Genomic DNA, 16275 nt, shown 5'->3' with positions numbered 1-16275 from the left:
AGGGCATTCCACCGAAAAAGAAAATTAACAGTGTACAGCAGTTGGAAGGCAAGAAAACACACGTATACATCAATATTATCAAGAGCAACCTTAAATGGGCATTAGTTGATTGTTTCTTTGTAGAAAACCACCGTATGCCTCTCCTCTTCTTAGCAGCCTCAGCTTAGCATAGGAGTGGTGATCCCACCCAGGGCCGAATTAAGAGCACCATGGGCCTCAGTACTGTCAGTCGGTCGGATTTTTGCCTACACAGGCAAAGGTGCATTTTTGCCCCATGGTGCCCTCAGGTGGCTGCCTATGCAGCCTTAAGCTAGTGCCAGCCTTGCCTGCCCCCTTCACACCAATGGCCCCTGCCTGCCCACTTCCAATCGCCACTGCTCAGGTTCCCTCAGGTAATCATCTCATTCCCGACAACTGGCTGTCCCCTAAGATCTCCCGCTCCTGTCTGTCCACTCTCATCTCCGGCCCCTCACTAATTTCTGATACAACATGATATAGAATAGACTGAGCCCAGTGCACACACCCAAGACACAAAGAGCTCTGGCTGCACCACATTACACACACGCACAACTACAAAGAGTGAAATGGTAGTTTTGTTCAGCACAGTACCCATTTTCCCCAGGCTGCCCGTGTGTTTACACTACATGTGATCCTGAACACACAGGTGGAGAGATCACACCAACACCCAACAACACAAGTATAATTCGAAGGACACAATGACCATTAACCTGTTCTGTGCCAGACCAGCACACACTCACTTCAGATATTATACCTGAGAACTATCACTATTCAACTCAGAGCTGTACAGGGAACCCCACAACACACTACTTACTCGGGTCATAGATAACTATTCAGCCAATCTACCAGGGGCATAACTAGAAATCACAGGGCCCCATAGCAACATTTTGTATGGGGCCCTGTGATTTCTAGTTACGCCCCTTGCAGAGCCCACCTGAGATCCCACACAGCCCACCTGAGAGTGACCCTACAGAGCCCACCATAGACTCTTTATGGAGCGCTCTGCAGGGTCTCAGGCTCGCTGGTCACAGACAGGTTGTCGGTGATCTAGACAGCGGCTCGTTCCTCCTCACAGCCGCAAGTGACAGCCAGCAGCCTGTGATGCCATAGCGACCGAGGTAGGCCGCATGGCATCAGAGGGAGCCCTATGTTCCTCGTCCTGGCAGGGCCCCCCTTTGCCCCGGGCCCCATAGCAGCCACCTGGGTCGCTATGGCGTCTACAGTCTGCTATGAGCAGCCCAGGGAGGAATGAGGGAGGTTGAGACATGGGGGAGACTGAGAGGAACTACAGAAAGATGGGATATCCTGTGTGAGGAGAGAGAAAGCATGGGCCAAGTAACACACTGTGACATGATGGCCACCTACAGCTCTGCATTGCAGTGGCAGCTCTCTAATTAGGTGGCCACTCGCTCCTGACTGGTGCCCCACGAGGCCCCAGTGAGTGGCCCCCTGATTAGCGAGCCACCAGCGCCTTTCCCAGATTGTGTTCAGCCCGACCGGCCCGGATTGTCTATTTTCAGTGGTGGGCCTGGAGCTAGCAGACCTATGTTAATCCAGCCCTGATCCCACCACTACTGTCTCGCTGTCATGGCAAACAGCGCTGCATGCAGCAGTTAGTCACACTCTGCAATGTTTATGTAACCGGGAGGAAAAAAGAAAGATCAGTTTTAGAGAGTGGATGTGGGTTAGCAGGAGCTATACTGTATATGCAGCACTTTCTGATAAGAAAAGAACATGCATTAACCTTTTGGACAGCATCTGGAAAGTTCACATTCATTATTCCCTCTTAAAGACAAAACAAAAAAATCACTTCTTGTATACTACAGAAAATGTATAGTTGTCTGCTATTTTTGTAGGACTTACTGGAAAATAAAGAAGCAACTCAGACAGTGTTTTTGTACGAACCAAAGACCAACAATTATCAGGTGAAACAGACAAAAGGAAACACCACAAGAGGAAACAGTTTTGTTTGTATCAGACTTTACTACATCAGTATCTGCCTGTAAAATTATTTCATTCAAGTCAGTATGGCCATAAATTATTTCTTTCATGAAACAAAATATATATTTCAACTTTCTTCTTTTATTTTTTCTTTTAAGTATATAATGTATGTGTATTTATATATATTTATATGTTTATAGTACAATTACCATAGAAAAGAACAGCTATATTCAACAACAGTAAATCACACAGGATAACAGTCATTAAGTTTAGGTTGAACAAATTTAATCTCCACCTTTGCTAAAGGTGCTGATTCTAGTACTTCATCCCAGCAGCTGAAATGCCTGTGTACAAAAGGAGTGCAGTGCCACTTGATCATGGAGGGGTAGATGGAGGGGTGCCTTTAAGACTGCTGAGTGCTGCATGGATCCGGAAATGCAGTCTTGATTCCATGGAGTAATCTTTGTAATTGTTTCTGTAAATAAAAAGATACATTGATTGGCAGTCTATTATAGACTATTTCTCTTATCAAACACAAATAGCCAAGTAATAAGAATGCAGGAGTACAATCCTCAAACGTTTACACTAAATAGAAGGAATCCATCAATAAATAAATATGAGAGCTTTTTTTTTTCTTCTTTATGTGCCCTGATCACACCACAACATGTGTGATGGGCAGTGCTTGGAGAAAAGCGCCGCTGTGTGGGGACCTGAATGGAGTGCACACTGTACAGTATCAATTAGTGATGCACCGATATTTCGGCCACCGAAGCATATCGGCCGAAAATGCCACTTTTGGCTGAATGCAGAAAGTGGCATTTTACTGTCCGATACATCGGCGCATCCCTGCTTTCTTTTCTTCACGCTGGGTGCTGCTCTGTGTCCCAGCGGGGTGGAGAGAAAGTGTCACAGAGGATTCCTGTTCATTGATAACAGGGGATAAAAAAAGAGATGGAGGACTTTGTGTTCTCAATCTCTTTTTCTATTTTTAAAAAGGGAAATAATCAGGGGTCTAGACCCGCAATATTTCTCCCGAAGCCCCTAAAAGTAAATTTAAAAATACAAATATTTAATAAAAAATGAATACAATAAATTGAAAAAAATTGAAAAAGTTTATAAAAAAATAAAAATATTTGAACAATTTGAAAACATTAAAATAAAAACATTTTCGGTTTCGGCCTGACAATTTTTTTTATTTCGGTTTTGTTTCGGTTTTTTAATTTCTTTTTCGGTGCACCTCTACTATCAATAAAGTAAAAAAAAAAAAGAAATGACAGCTTAGTCAGTGTGTGATTGAACGCACACTGCAATAGCTGCCACAACACACTAGCCTGTTTGCTAAAACGCTGCGTTTTCGTGGACATGTTAGTGTAAACAAGCCCTTAACAGTGAAGAAAGGTTAAGAACACCAGTTCTTGACTTTTATTATTAAGCAATTTCAATTTCCATATCTCTGTTCCCTTTATATACACTGATGTGGTTATCACGAAGATGACTGGAGAAAAGGCATGCCCATAAAACAAGCCCATTGTTCTGTATGGTGAAAATGGATGTTTTGAGTGCGTCAATGAATATGAATTCCAGTGTTGATCATACAGAATACATGAAGACAACTTCACTTTTGCTGAAGCCAACTCCTACCACAGTAAGCAATCTGAAAGGATCATAAGGGTACTTATAGAAATGATCAAAAGGAAGAACACTACTGTTGATCGATTTAAAGCAATAAAAGAAAATTGATCAGTTTTTCTACAGTAATTCATCTGCCCATTTTATGGTTTTGATTAGGGAAAAAATACTAGCATTTCATTGGCTGTTGCAGCTTCTGCCTTGCTCTTTCACTACTGCATCCAATATTTTTTTTCTTGGATTGCTGAACTAGGTGAGGTTTGTATTCAACTAGGCGAGTCCATAAAAAAAGGACAGGCATTTCTATACACTACCAATATTTACCACACACCCTTTGTAGAAAATGTAAGGCATACAACAGGGCAATTTTAAAATGATAAACAGTACTCACTTTGCCATTTCAATGAACCGTATGGCTTTATCTTTGTCTCCTTGTTGCTTGTACAATAGTCCCAATTCGTAGTAAGTAAATGGGACTAAATAGTGGTCATACTTTAGTCTCTTTTCACTGAAAAAGGTAAAACAAGAGAGATAGCAGAATCCAGACAAAAGTTCTATACTCCATAACTGCACTGTTCTATAGTATTAGCTATGAAATGTATTACCCCTCAGCAAACAATTGCAGATCAGCTTTTATCATTTTAATGCTGTCAACATTTTTTTATGTTTTCTGGTTGTTACTGACAATTGTGGGATGTCTTTTTTTAAAGAAGAACGCCAGGATTTTTTAAATTAAAACTTGCAGTGGGGCTACCCATGCACTGCAAAGGTTAAGTGCTCGTTTGCATCTAGGTTAAAAAGAGGGGAAAAAAGTTATACTCACCCGAAGCTCTGAGGCAGCTTCTTTTTCGACCGGTACTTCTCAAATTTCTCCCCCTTCTCCCTCCTTTGCAGTGGTCTAGGTCCCGTAAATCATCATGTCTATACACTGAGGGAAATGTATAAAAGCTGGAGCAGACAAAATCTGGAGCAGCTGTGCATGGCAACCAATCAGCTTCTTTCTTTTATTTTCAAATCTTAACTGAACAAACTGAAGAGAGAAGCTGATTGGTTACTATGGGCAGCTGCTCCAGTTTGGATTAATTCCCCTCATTGTACAGATGTGAGGACACCGAGGAAGATTCCAATGCTGTGGAGGAGACAGGCTGGAGGTAGCGCTGTAACAGCTGGCCAGCTCGGAGCTTCAAGTGAGCATTGTTCCTGGAGATCTTCTTTAAAGGAATAACAGGAAAGGTACAACTTGCAATGACCTAACGTTAGTAAAGTTAGTTGGCCTACACTAGATTATTGGAAGATTAAGTAAATTATGAGCCGTCAATCACAGCGACCAAATAATTTTTAATGATATTATTAAATATATCCCAAAGTCTACAGTTTAAACCAGATGTCTATTCCAGTAGTTACCAGATGGACTATGTGCCATAGTCCAGGGGAGATCACCTAAAATATAACGAGAGCAGTCACGGTATAAACACATCATGCCCTTACCTCTGTATGACTTGATTGAAACAAAGTTCTGCTTGTAATAATCTCCCCAGATGCTTCAAACAAAGACCTTTTAACAACTGAACAAGGCATTGGTCATCTCCATAGTATTCACTTGGACCTAAAAAAAGGTTATAATGAAACATTTCTTAAAATGAAAATGAATTACAAATACATGTACAAAATCATACGCCAATAGAGGCAAGTCATTGCATCTCTGTACTTCAAAACATATCTCTACATTTTTGTTAAGTGGCTGGACAGTAAGTATAGTAAGATATGACATTATCTAACATTGGATGGCGGATCAAGCTTTTCCCTGACATTTAGCCACCTTTAACAAAATGGTGCAAAAGAAATATGGAGGCTGCCACTAAACTCCTTAAAATGCTAGCTGCTTGGCAATTATGGTGACCAATTGGTTTCAATACTTCCCCAGGGTCACAGATTCTGGACAAGTATGCAGATCAGCAAAGTCAGAACTCCTAATCTGCATACAGTGTCTGGGTTAGTTCCTTAACCCCTTCACATCCGGCCATTGTATTTAAATGGCCAGACGGGTCACTTTCGAATGCAGGAGGGCCTTTTTAAATGTCAGTTCCCGCTCGTGCGCGCTGGGAAACTGGGTCTTCAATATTCAAATGGGACCCATCGCACTCCTGACCGGATTGTATCCTTAAGTATCGGGTGGGTGCCAGAGTGACAGCAGATGTCTCTGCAGATCAATGTACAATAAAGGAAGGTCACTCGCACTCCAACTTGTCTTTAAGTCAATGTTTATTGACCTCTGTAGTGTCACATCATCATAGCGACGTTTCTGAACCACATGGTCCCTTCTTCAGGCAAACAAAGAGTGAGCTCTGGGAATGCACAATGGCTCTCTGAATGGAGATTGGAGGGAGATCAGCACACTTCCAACTGCTGATCTCCCCTCTGATCTCTGAATGCAGAAGTCATGCGTGTTACATCACTTCTGCTATCAACCTGTCTTTTCTCCAGCTTCTGTAGCTGGCGAAAAAGCTGGTGAAGCAGTTATGCTTTATCAGCTTATTTGGTGGTCCCTAGGTGACAGCAGGGGGTGTTAGGGGTAACAGACCCCAGATATCTCCATAAAGAAGACCTGCTACTGTATATTTTGTGCCGCACATGTTACAATATCACCGCAAACGTCTGAGTGTGAGCAATAATTTTAGGGCCATCAATCACTGTTAACACTAAAATGATGAGCGGTAAAAGCTTTTAAAGCATCACCTATGACCAATTTTGGGTATGGCCGTGTATTGTGATTTCACGGGTGCGCACAATTTTAAGGCTTGACACATCTGTTGTCTATTTACCCAAAGGGTTACCCCATCCTTTATATTTTACAAAAAAATGGGTAGTAATAAATGTTTTATAACATTACGTAGGGAAAACTCTCCCCCCCGCCCGCGGAACTTTTTTCATATATAGTAAAAAAAAATAAAAACCCCGGGTGATTAAATACCACCAAACGAAAGCTCTATGTGTCCCCAAAATATGATATAAAATTAATTTTGGTACAGCGTTGCATGACAGAACTGAAAAGTAGTCATCTGCATTATTTTTTTATCAAGTGTGTATATGTATATGACAACATTACACCAAGTGTTTCTTATTTCTGCTACATAAGGGGGGCAACTGGTAATCAGACATTTTTTAGCCTGCCTCAAATCGTCCTCTTCTCCTCTGAAATACAAGGGTATTTGCTGTGCCACATAGACAACCCAATTTTCATAAGATCCTGTAGGATTCATAGTGATCCAATGACAAGTATTTATGGTCTATGAACTGTGCACATTTTCCAGGTCTCTTTATAGGATAATATGAGAAAAAGTGCAACATGGCAGCAGCAGATGATATAAAAAGTCTACAAATAATACATGAGCAAACAAAAACCCAGCATCGTCATACATCTTCCAAAACACACCATTGTCTCCATTTATACATTTAATTTGCAAGGTAAATGCCACGTTATAGAGAGTATATTGGAAAGTAAACTTCGATCGCTGCTTTAGTTCATTAAAATGCTCCTTTACACATTCAAACTTACTTTTGTCTTTTTGCAAAGCAGTTTCTGCCTTTTCAATTGTAACCAGGAGGTTTTCTGTGAGGTCAGACCTTCTCCCTACTATTGTAAAGCCATTCCACACATACATCATTTCCTGTAACATAAGAAACACACATGAATACCGGAGACAGAAACCACAATTGTAAATAGAATAGGATACTGCAACCTGACTACAAAATACTATTATTATTATTATACAGGATTTATATAGCGCCAGCGGTTTGTGCAGCGCTTTACAATATAAGGAAGACATTACAATCACAATACAATTCAAGACAAGATGGTACTATTGCTCATATGCACGGAATACTGAGAAACAATAAAATGTTTCTACATATTTGTGAAAGAAAAGATTGCACGTGTGTATGAAATCGTTCAAACATTTAATATGATCGCAAAGCACTATGCACTATCTAAAGAGACATCACATTAAACAAAGCATGATTTGCCCCCCTTGATGAAATCCTGGTACAAAAGCTCCGATATTGGAGTCACTGCTGTGATGACTTCTCTAAAACAGGGGTTTCCAAACTTAGTCAGTCTAGCTTTGTGAAACTACAAAACCCATTAGGCATTGCAAGGCTCTCGACAGCCTCAACCTCCGGAGGCACATGCATGAAGGGATTTGTAGTTTCACCACTGGGACAGTTTGGCTACCCCTACTCTGAATAAGCTTCTTAAAGCTGAAATAGTTTACCACGTGAAAAAGAGACTAGAACTCCATCTGTTACAAAAGGGGGGCAACTGGTATTTTTTAGCCTGCCTGAAATCGTCCACTTCTCCTCTGATTATGAAGTTACAAGGGTATTTGCTGTGCCACATAGACAACCCAATTTTCATATGATCCTGTAGGATTCATAGTGATCCGATGACAAGTATTTATATGCAATACTTAATTTTTTTTAAATTCCATAATGAAGAAACATGTACAAAAACACTATACACACCCTTCAAATATAAAAAATGAATTGTATCCTCCATTGTTGTGTTGCACCATAAATAAATAACGGATACCCTCTAGCACCTGCACATATCTTCCAATCTTTTTCCTAGCTCACCAGGAGCCAGAAAACTCAGGGCATTCTAATATGCAAAAACACGAATATCACAGCTTACCAGTCCATGGATGTAGTGGCTGTATTCGTTTTATTTTTTTCAAGCTTTTTTCTTTTCACCTGGTGGTCCAGCCAGTAACACACTTCCTGTTCTAAGGCGACAATACTTCCCGTATTGCATCAAAGAAGAGGCAGAATTGTCATCGCAGGGCAGAAAGTGTGTTTGGACTTTTCTGCACAACACAAAGGGGAAAGGGCATCGTTTACAGAAGTGATCTGAGCAGGGCTGAGAACACTGCTTGCAGTTCAGCAGAGTACACAGGAAGCTACAAACTCATTGGATTTCTGACAGGATAAATAGATATTTCTGAAGAGACAAAAAACATGCGAAATGCAAAATGGCATTTAACGGAGAGATGTACGGAAAAGTGTGTGGGGGCGTTGCCAACTTCTGGTCCCTAAATGTAATGGGCGCCCACAGAGAGAAATCATTACATATGGGATACAGGTAGATTTTGCAGCTCCTGGGTAATACAATTGGAACAGATTGGAAACTCTTTACCTCATTCATTTTCAAGGTTAACTTTAGGTCAATTAAATCATGCCAGAGATGAATGTTATTGGCATTACATAGTGTCACTGGGCTTTACAAGGTTGACATGACATACATATAATCTGATTTCTGCTATTTGCCCATTTTGAAGCCAAGTGCAATAAACAATAACATTCATTTAAGATAGCCTATCTGTTTCGGTTATTTAGTATGTTAATCTCTCAGTAGACCAGATTGTAGAGGCAAACACCCCGAATTATAATGAGAAGCAAAATGACATGAAGTCAAGGCAAAATGCTGATTCTGCTGGGAAGTCATGTTCTGGCATCATGCTGGCCATACACATGCTGATCCCATCATTTCATGAACTGATTATCTCAATATTTGGAACAAATCTAGCAATTTCATGCTTTTCTCCAATCACGGTTTCAATTCCACTCAATTAATAACACAGCACAGAACAGAACTGAAGATGAAAGCGATTGGATGGGTTGGATAATTCTGATTGTTACAGTGAACAGTGGCTCAAAATGGCATTCACCCCAGTAGCATTTTCAGCAATTTTGTCTGAGAGGAACCCCTATTTGGGTCACCTATATGTACTTCTTTTTACATAACCCAAACGCAAATATAATATTTTCACAGCAATTGACTGCTTTGGATTGAGTATTCACTGTGAGTAATTGGATCTATGCAGACAAATTTATAGTTGGTTTGGTATTAAATGACCGTTTTTAACATTCGATTGACTAGTTAACCAATCAGGACATCTATAGCCAGTAAATAGTGACAGCTGCATTGTGCGCAGCAAGGGGAGGAGACTGCCAGGAAAAAATGTGGCAAGTGTGAATATCCATTGCCATGAAGCATCTCTAGCAATCGAATCTCCTTGTTTTATACACAGCTTTAGCAGATCTTGCTAGATTTCACATAGAAGTTAATAGGACAGACAGCATTGTCTGCAGCAAAAGGGGATACATGGCTGGGGGGGATTTGTAGCAGTGGTTTTATTAAATTTAAGCTGCAAAGTATAGTAAAATACTGTGAAAAGGTTGCTCCAGCTCCCTCCACCCAAAACAAAATGAACTTAACTAGACTGGGCATACACTGGAATTTTTTTCTCAGTTTGATCCCACGACTTACCGTAAGTGTCCCATCCATGCTAAACAGCAATCTTCCCTGTAAGGATATTGTATTGCTGTGGGTGCCGACTGCCAGAATCTCTAAACAGTGACCGCAGCTGCTTGCACTGTTCGGCCTACAATTTTTGGCCCAGGTCATTCAACAAATGGTGAGCAAAAAAATTACTTTTCACTCTACATTGCAAGCAGTGTATGGCCAGCTTTAGACTTCTGATACCAACTTATACATGTTTGACATCTGCATGCACAACACTCACCAATGCTGGCAAAGCCAGTTTTACAGGATTAGCAGCCAAATATCTTCTAGACTTCCTGACTGCAAACTTTTCTGTAGGGATGGACTTTCCAGCAATTCTTTGCTTGAGACTTTCTACTTGCCTGAAAGAAATAAAATATATTTTTCTATACCGATAGCACAAAGTCATTGCAATAGTACTGCTTCAGTTTGAATGAGAAATAGGTTAAAGATATCCCGTTTTTATTTTTAATGTCTTAAATACTTTTGAAAAAAAAACTAACAACGTAATGGTCAATGTTTGTTTGATTTAATGGAAAAAAATGCAACTATGTTAATGAGAATTATATAGATATTACTGATCCTACATAGAGAACTGCTCACAATATGAAGAAAGGGGTTGGTTATCACCAAGAAGTGTTAGTAATAACTTATGCACAAGGGCTATATAAAAAAAATATATATATATTCTAAACACTATTAGGACTAAAAGAACAGGAGGCACCACTTTGGCAGTTCCTGTATTGAGCAATTTGTGGTGCAAATCTACAACTGACCATGAGACATCCACATTTGCAAACTGTCCGATCTCCACACGTTTCATGCCAAAACCAATAAACATTATTGTGATTGTCTGGGAGAAAATAACCAAGCTAAAATCGATAACAATAATTTTATCAGTACTGCTTGCTGGCAAGAACAGAAAAATAAACCATCTGTGGAACTTTACACTGATCGTGCAACTCTGTGCTAATAAAATACTGGCAGTCTCTGGCTTTCGACACTTCTCAATTATCTACTGTAAATCTGAAAAGTCCAATTTAGAAACTGGTTAAAAAGAACTGCACAATACAGTACATGTAGAGATACTCTTATACTTCACACATTTTTCTTATATCAAATAAAAAATTTATTGTTACCTGAACAAAGCTACTATATCTTCTCCGGTGCTTGCAACATCATCTTCAGGAAGCATGCTTAGGATTGCAGCTTTTTGGAATACATAAATTGCCTACAAGAATTAACAAGTCATTGAGAGTCACAAAATGTCAGACGTTAGCACAAACCTACAGATAGTCTGCAGCTTCAAATGGTCCATCCAATATGGTCACACCCTGCATTGATTATCAGGAGAATATCATAACTGGGATGCTCAAAAATAATAAGTGTTGCAGGTACTTGAACGTGCAGGGATTGCGGGCAGGTTTGCGGTGTCTGTTTTGGGTGGACTTGGATAATAAGTGATGAGACATCTGCCCAACTTTGTATTACTGCTGGAACATGCAGAATGCTTCTTCCTGACAACAGGAGGCTCATGGTCAGTAAATGCTTGGATAAATTTTCTCAGAAGAAAAAAAAAAAAAAAAGGCTAGAAATCCCAGAGATGAACCAATATAGAGGAAAATTAGTTTAAAGGGTTACAACAACTCAAAGAGCATGTTACCACTCCTCTACACTGCCCAGACTTCAGAAGAACACATCAAACTGGATGCACTGGATGATGTGCATTGCCACCCTTAGGCTACATTCACACTATGTGATTTGGGATTCCTGTAGCAGGAATCCCAAATCTCTCATTTAGATGCAGCCACTGTCACCTGTTCATGTTAATGACCGGACGACAGTGGCCGCATCTGTAAGCAGCTGTCCACATGTAATCGTATGCGATACGATTACATGTGATTTGGAATAGAAAACTGTCCCTGGACGCATCTATCCTGCTTACAGATGTGGCCGCTGTCACTCGGTCAGAAACTTGAAAGGGTACAGCGGCTGCGTCTAAACGGGAGATTTGGGATTCCTATTGCATAGTGTGAATGAGCCCTTAGATTTACAATATTAGGTCTAAAGCGAAGTGTGAGTGATGAAAACAAAACTGACCAGAGCTTGATTTAATCATCAACTGTGATGATCAGTTGTTATCATCTAAGATCTGATTTTGAATGTAAGGCTCTCTGACATTACAATGCATAAAAACAGTCATGCTGGGAGAGGTAGTGGTATGAAAATAGCTGGACTTATTACTGTCACAGAGCTCAGCTACAAGTTCAGTTTTAATCTCAGTCACATCATTTGGCGCTCACAAAATAAATGTGCCAACAGCTAATGAAGTGAATGTTAATTTGTTTAATCAATTAAAAGTTAAAGTTCAGCCAAAACTTTTCTTTGTTTAGTTTATTTTAGATGGAATGGGGAAGAGTCTGTCTGGTTTGGACTGCCTGTTGAGAGAGAAAAATAAATAAATCTCCCTAACACGGACTCAGACTGCTAACCCTCCCCATTTGGTTTAAATAGGAAAAATAAAAATTTTGGTTGGTGTTCCATTTTAAACCGTGCTGTAGTTTAACTATTACAGTATGGAAGAATACACAATGCAATTGTTCACTGGAATTTTGGTCTCATTTAATGCTTACACGGCTGTGTAATGTGAAAGACTGTGGTGCAGTATAAGAACAGAGTGCATTACTACTACATGAAAACATTAAAGGAGAACTATGAGGCGAGTGAAAAATCACTCATCCTCATAGTTCTAGCTGATGTGTGACAATTAAACTGTCACAGGTCGGCTCAATAGATTGGGAAGTGAGCGAACACATACCGTCGCTTGATCGCTTCTCGATCTTCTCCCTGCAGTGAGCGGTGACTGTCACGTTTCCCTGCAGGAATTCCCCCTTCCCCGATCCGATCCTCCAGCACTGACTGGAGGAACAGACAGGGGAGGGGGGCGGGTACAGCTGGCTCTGCCTCTAGATAGGCAAAGGTAAATCTCCTAAAAGGGTAGAGCTGTTCAACATTTCTGTTCACTTTTGGAAGATTTTCAGGTGTTCAAAAAAATAATCTCGGTGTAGACAGGCATCCACATGTCTAAAGAAAATGGCTGGAGCCCTAATTTAAAGGAGAACTATGAGGTGAGTGATTTCCACTCATCCTCATAGTTAGAACCGACCTGTAACAAAGAAGCTGTCACAGGTTGGCTCTATCGTTCGGGAAGTGAGCAGAAACATGCACCGATCCGCTTACTTCTCTATCATCTCCCTGCAGGGATTCCCCCTCTCCAATCCTCCAGTGCTGAGTGGAGGAATGGACATAGGAGGGGGCGGGCACAGCTGGCTCCGCCTCTAGATAGGCAGAGCCAGCTGTCACTGACGCAGCTGGGTGGATCACGACAGTATTGTCGGGATCCGTCCCGGCTGCAGCGCTCTCAGTATATACGGAGCTAAAGAGAACTATGGGGAAAAACACGTACCCCATAGTTCACTTTTAAATTTCTAAGCAGCACTAGAAGAGACATAGTTGGAGTCTGTGTGGTATAGACAATACTTATCCATTCCTGCACTGTATCACATATAAATTTGTGCAGCATTTCTAGATTACCTACTCCAGCAAAGTAATCTCTGCAGATACATACAGTGGTAGCTGACACAAGTATCTGACCAGTATATAATACGATGTATATGTTTAGGATTCTACAGCTCTTCTATGTGCTTTAATAGCAAATAAAAAGGATATTACCTACAAACTAAACTCTGTTTGATTCTAATGAAGAAATGCAGTTAAAACAAAATGAAAAGTTTCACAATATTTACAAAAGTAAAACAAAACATTTTGGATGATTTTGTAACGTCCTGCTGAGATATTTCAGTAGAATAAGCCTTCAATGAAACGACCATCTGCTGTGTTTTGGTATCCATCCACAGCAAACATTGTGAAGGGAGTTGAAATGCACTCAGATCATCAACCCTTTTGGAATCTACAAAGCACAGTAAATGTTCAGTTTGTGTCCTTTGTCAGTTGAAGGGCATGCATTTCAGACCTTTCCTGGGATGAATAACCACAGTATGCCGCTGGTCATCTCAGCCGTCTAGTACAAGCCGAGATCTGATTGCTTGTAGCTATAGAAGCAAACTGCTCTTAGAAACATCTCCATAATCACCCAGTAACTGACCTACTTTAGAAAACAGCAATTATTCTGGTTTCCTTAAGAGGAACTCCAGACAAGAAAATAAAGGTTTCAAAAGCAATTTGATGACCATTGGCCACACACACAAAAAAAAAAAAAATCATAGTTTTCTGTTGAAATGATCAGTGATCCTGACAGCATGTCCTATGGCACATATTGATTAAGGAATAGGGTTTTATTATGTATTAGACCTCAATCGTTCCTCCTTCACTACTTCAGCACATCACCAAGTGCCTCAAATATGACACTGTCAGACAGATGGGAAACAAACATTTAATCTGGCGTGCAACAGGTGATGAGAACAAAAAGGACGGAAGGATCACCAATAGTGCCATTCAAAAAAAAATTGTTATATATATATATACACACACAGCCACGCTCACCCTCATTTGACTCCTACATGGACACCTCAGTGCAATGAAAGCAAATGTCACTTGTAGGTGAATACACTGCATCCATTACTGTGTGTAAGCTTAAAACATAGCAATACATACCTTTGACCACTTGCTTTCCTTGCTGAGTAGGTCTGCATAGCGATATGCCTGGAGCCAGTCTTGTTGGAAAGAATAGCTCCACATCAGCTCCCAGTAACACAGGTGGTGAATCTGTTTCCACTCCTGCTGAGACTTAATGCATTGCTGGAATGTCATCTGGGCCTTTATTGATTAGAAAGAACATGTTGCATATTGAAATTTATGTTCATTACACATATTCATCCTGAAAAGTTGTGTAGCCCCTGCCTTTTAAAAAGAGGACCTGTCATGGAGAATGTGAAAAAGCTACAACTGGTTTTCCAGCCTCAGATTATGAAATACAATGTATATTTTACAAAGCCACTTACATTTTATGAGAAACAAACTACAAGTCTATCTTCTGTCCCACGTGTAACAAGAGCCGTTGTGTTCAGATTCATCCAGGGTTTTTGTGCACATTTTGTGCAGTTTTAAGAAGGCTGGTCTAGATCATGAACTGGGCTCTACGCAGTTTAACATTGCTGAAAATCTACATCCATCAGCATAATGGCAACTCCATGCAAGAACGCAAAACTGAACGTAGTAACTAAAGCTGTGCTAGCCAGATTAGATATACAATTTACATGTTCTGCAGGAGATATATGTTTTATGCCTTATTTTACATAAGTGCCATTTATTTACAACAAACAACTATTGTAATTTTAGAATGGGACAATGGTGTCTGACTCAACTTTGTGGTTTATAACATGCCACAGCAAGCTTTCATAATTGCAATGTAGGAGTACAAAAGTAAATTTCCCCTCAGCACTCAAACGCTTTATATAATGTGGATAAACCTGACTGGCTGATATAAAGCAGCAGACTGTATAATTCTTCCCTAAGATGCGGTCAGTAATGAGGCTCTGTGTAGTTGTCTCTCCAACAAAGACAATTTTATATATCAAATGTTTAATTATTTTGAAGCAAAACAAAGATTTAAAGAATGCTAAAACAAGGATGCAAATATGTAGGTCAGTGCATTGCTGGGTATACTGCAAGCGAGCAGATCTATTGTATGTACTTCTGAAGTATTACGCTGAATAACATTCCTAAATTGTTTGAAATTTGCTTTTTTCACTTTTGCCCTTCTTAGTTATCCATAACATAGAACATATAGCAATTTTCCCACCAAAGTCCAAAATAAGCTGCCCTTTATACAAAGATAAAAACAATGGTTTGCAGAATAAATGTAAAACTTCTAATTACTACTATTAGATTTAAAGTGTAAGTGTAGGCAGGAAATAAAACAAATAAATTCAGTTATATATTGACTTAAATGAAACCGCAATCTGTTTTTGTAATGGCCTCCTGTGATTCCCTTTACATCGCCATTCATACACCTATAGATTATCTGCAGATTTTCTGTGGTCAGATGGAAAAAGTGCAACAGATTCCTCCATCTACGCTGAACTGTGTGGATGGAGAAATGTCCCACTGGGCCAAGCTTCAGTATCTTGCTAGTCGGCCCCACTGGCTTTCAAAATACCTGAACAATCTAACTGGATGCAGTCATTGTTCAGCCGACAATTTTCTACCCAGCTTATTTGATTTTTCAGCAGAAGTTAATCAAGTCAGTTGGTGCTGACAGGTCCACCCATGGCTCAAATTGTGGCCGATTCAGCAGGACATGGCCAAAATTCAGGCCGCATATGGCC

General features: G+C 40.2%; 1 protein-coding gene across 4 annotated transcripts in view; it reads right to left on the bottom strand.

Annotated features, from left to right (window-relative positions):
* Positions 1–1981: 1981 nt before the first annotated feature.
* The window catches only part of TTC39B (tetratricopeptide repeat domain 39B), a 76205-nt gene continuing 61911 nt past the window's right edge, over positions 1982–16275 (bottom strand). For 2 of the 4 annotated variants that reach the window (XM_018556483.1, XM_018556485.1), the window contains 7 exons: positions 14603–14764; positions 11068–11159; positions 10170–10290; positions 7145–7256; positions 5077–5194; positions 3980–4096; positions 1982–2434 (listed from right to left, as the gene is read on the bottom strand). In XM_018556483.1, the coding sequence (XP_018411985.1) occupies positions 2335–2434; positions 3980–4096; positions 5077–5194; positions 7145–7256; positions 10170–10290; positions 11068–11159; positions 14603–14764 (822 nt within the window). In that variant the 3' untranslated portion in view covers positions 1982–2334. Of the gene's footprint in view, positions 2435–3975; positions 4097–5076; positions 5195–7140; positions 7257–10169; positions 10291–11067; positions 11160–14602; positions 14765–16275 lie in introns of all 4 variants that reach the window. The other 2 variants (XM_018556486.1, XM_018556484.1) reach the window with 2 other exon arrangements.

Source organism: Nanorana parkeri, unplaced genomic scaffold (genome assembly GCF_000935625.1).
Source record: "Nanorana parkeri isolate BGI_ZX_2015 unplaced genomic scaffold, ASM93562v1 scaffold239, whole genome shotgun sequence".
Lineage (NCBI taxonomy): Eukaryota > Metazoa > Chordata > Amphibia > Anura > Dicroglossidae > Nanorana > Nanorana parkeri.
The sequence above is the reverse complement of the archived record's forward strand: the minus strand, read 5'-3'. Positions and strand labels throughout refer to the sequence as shown.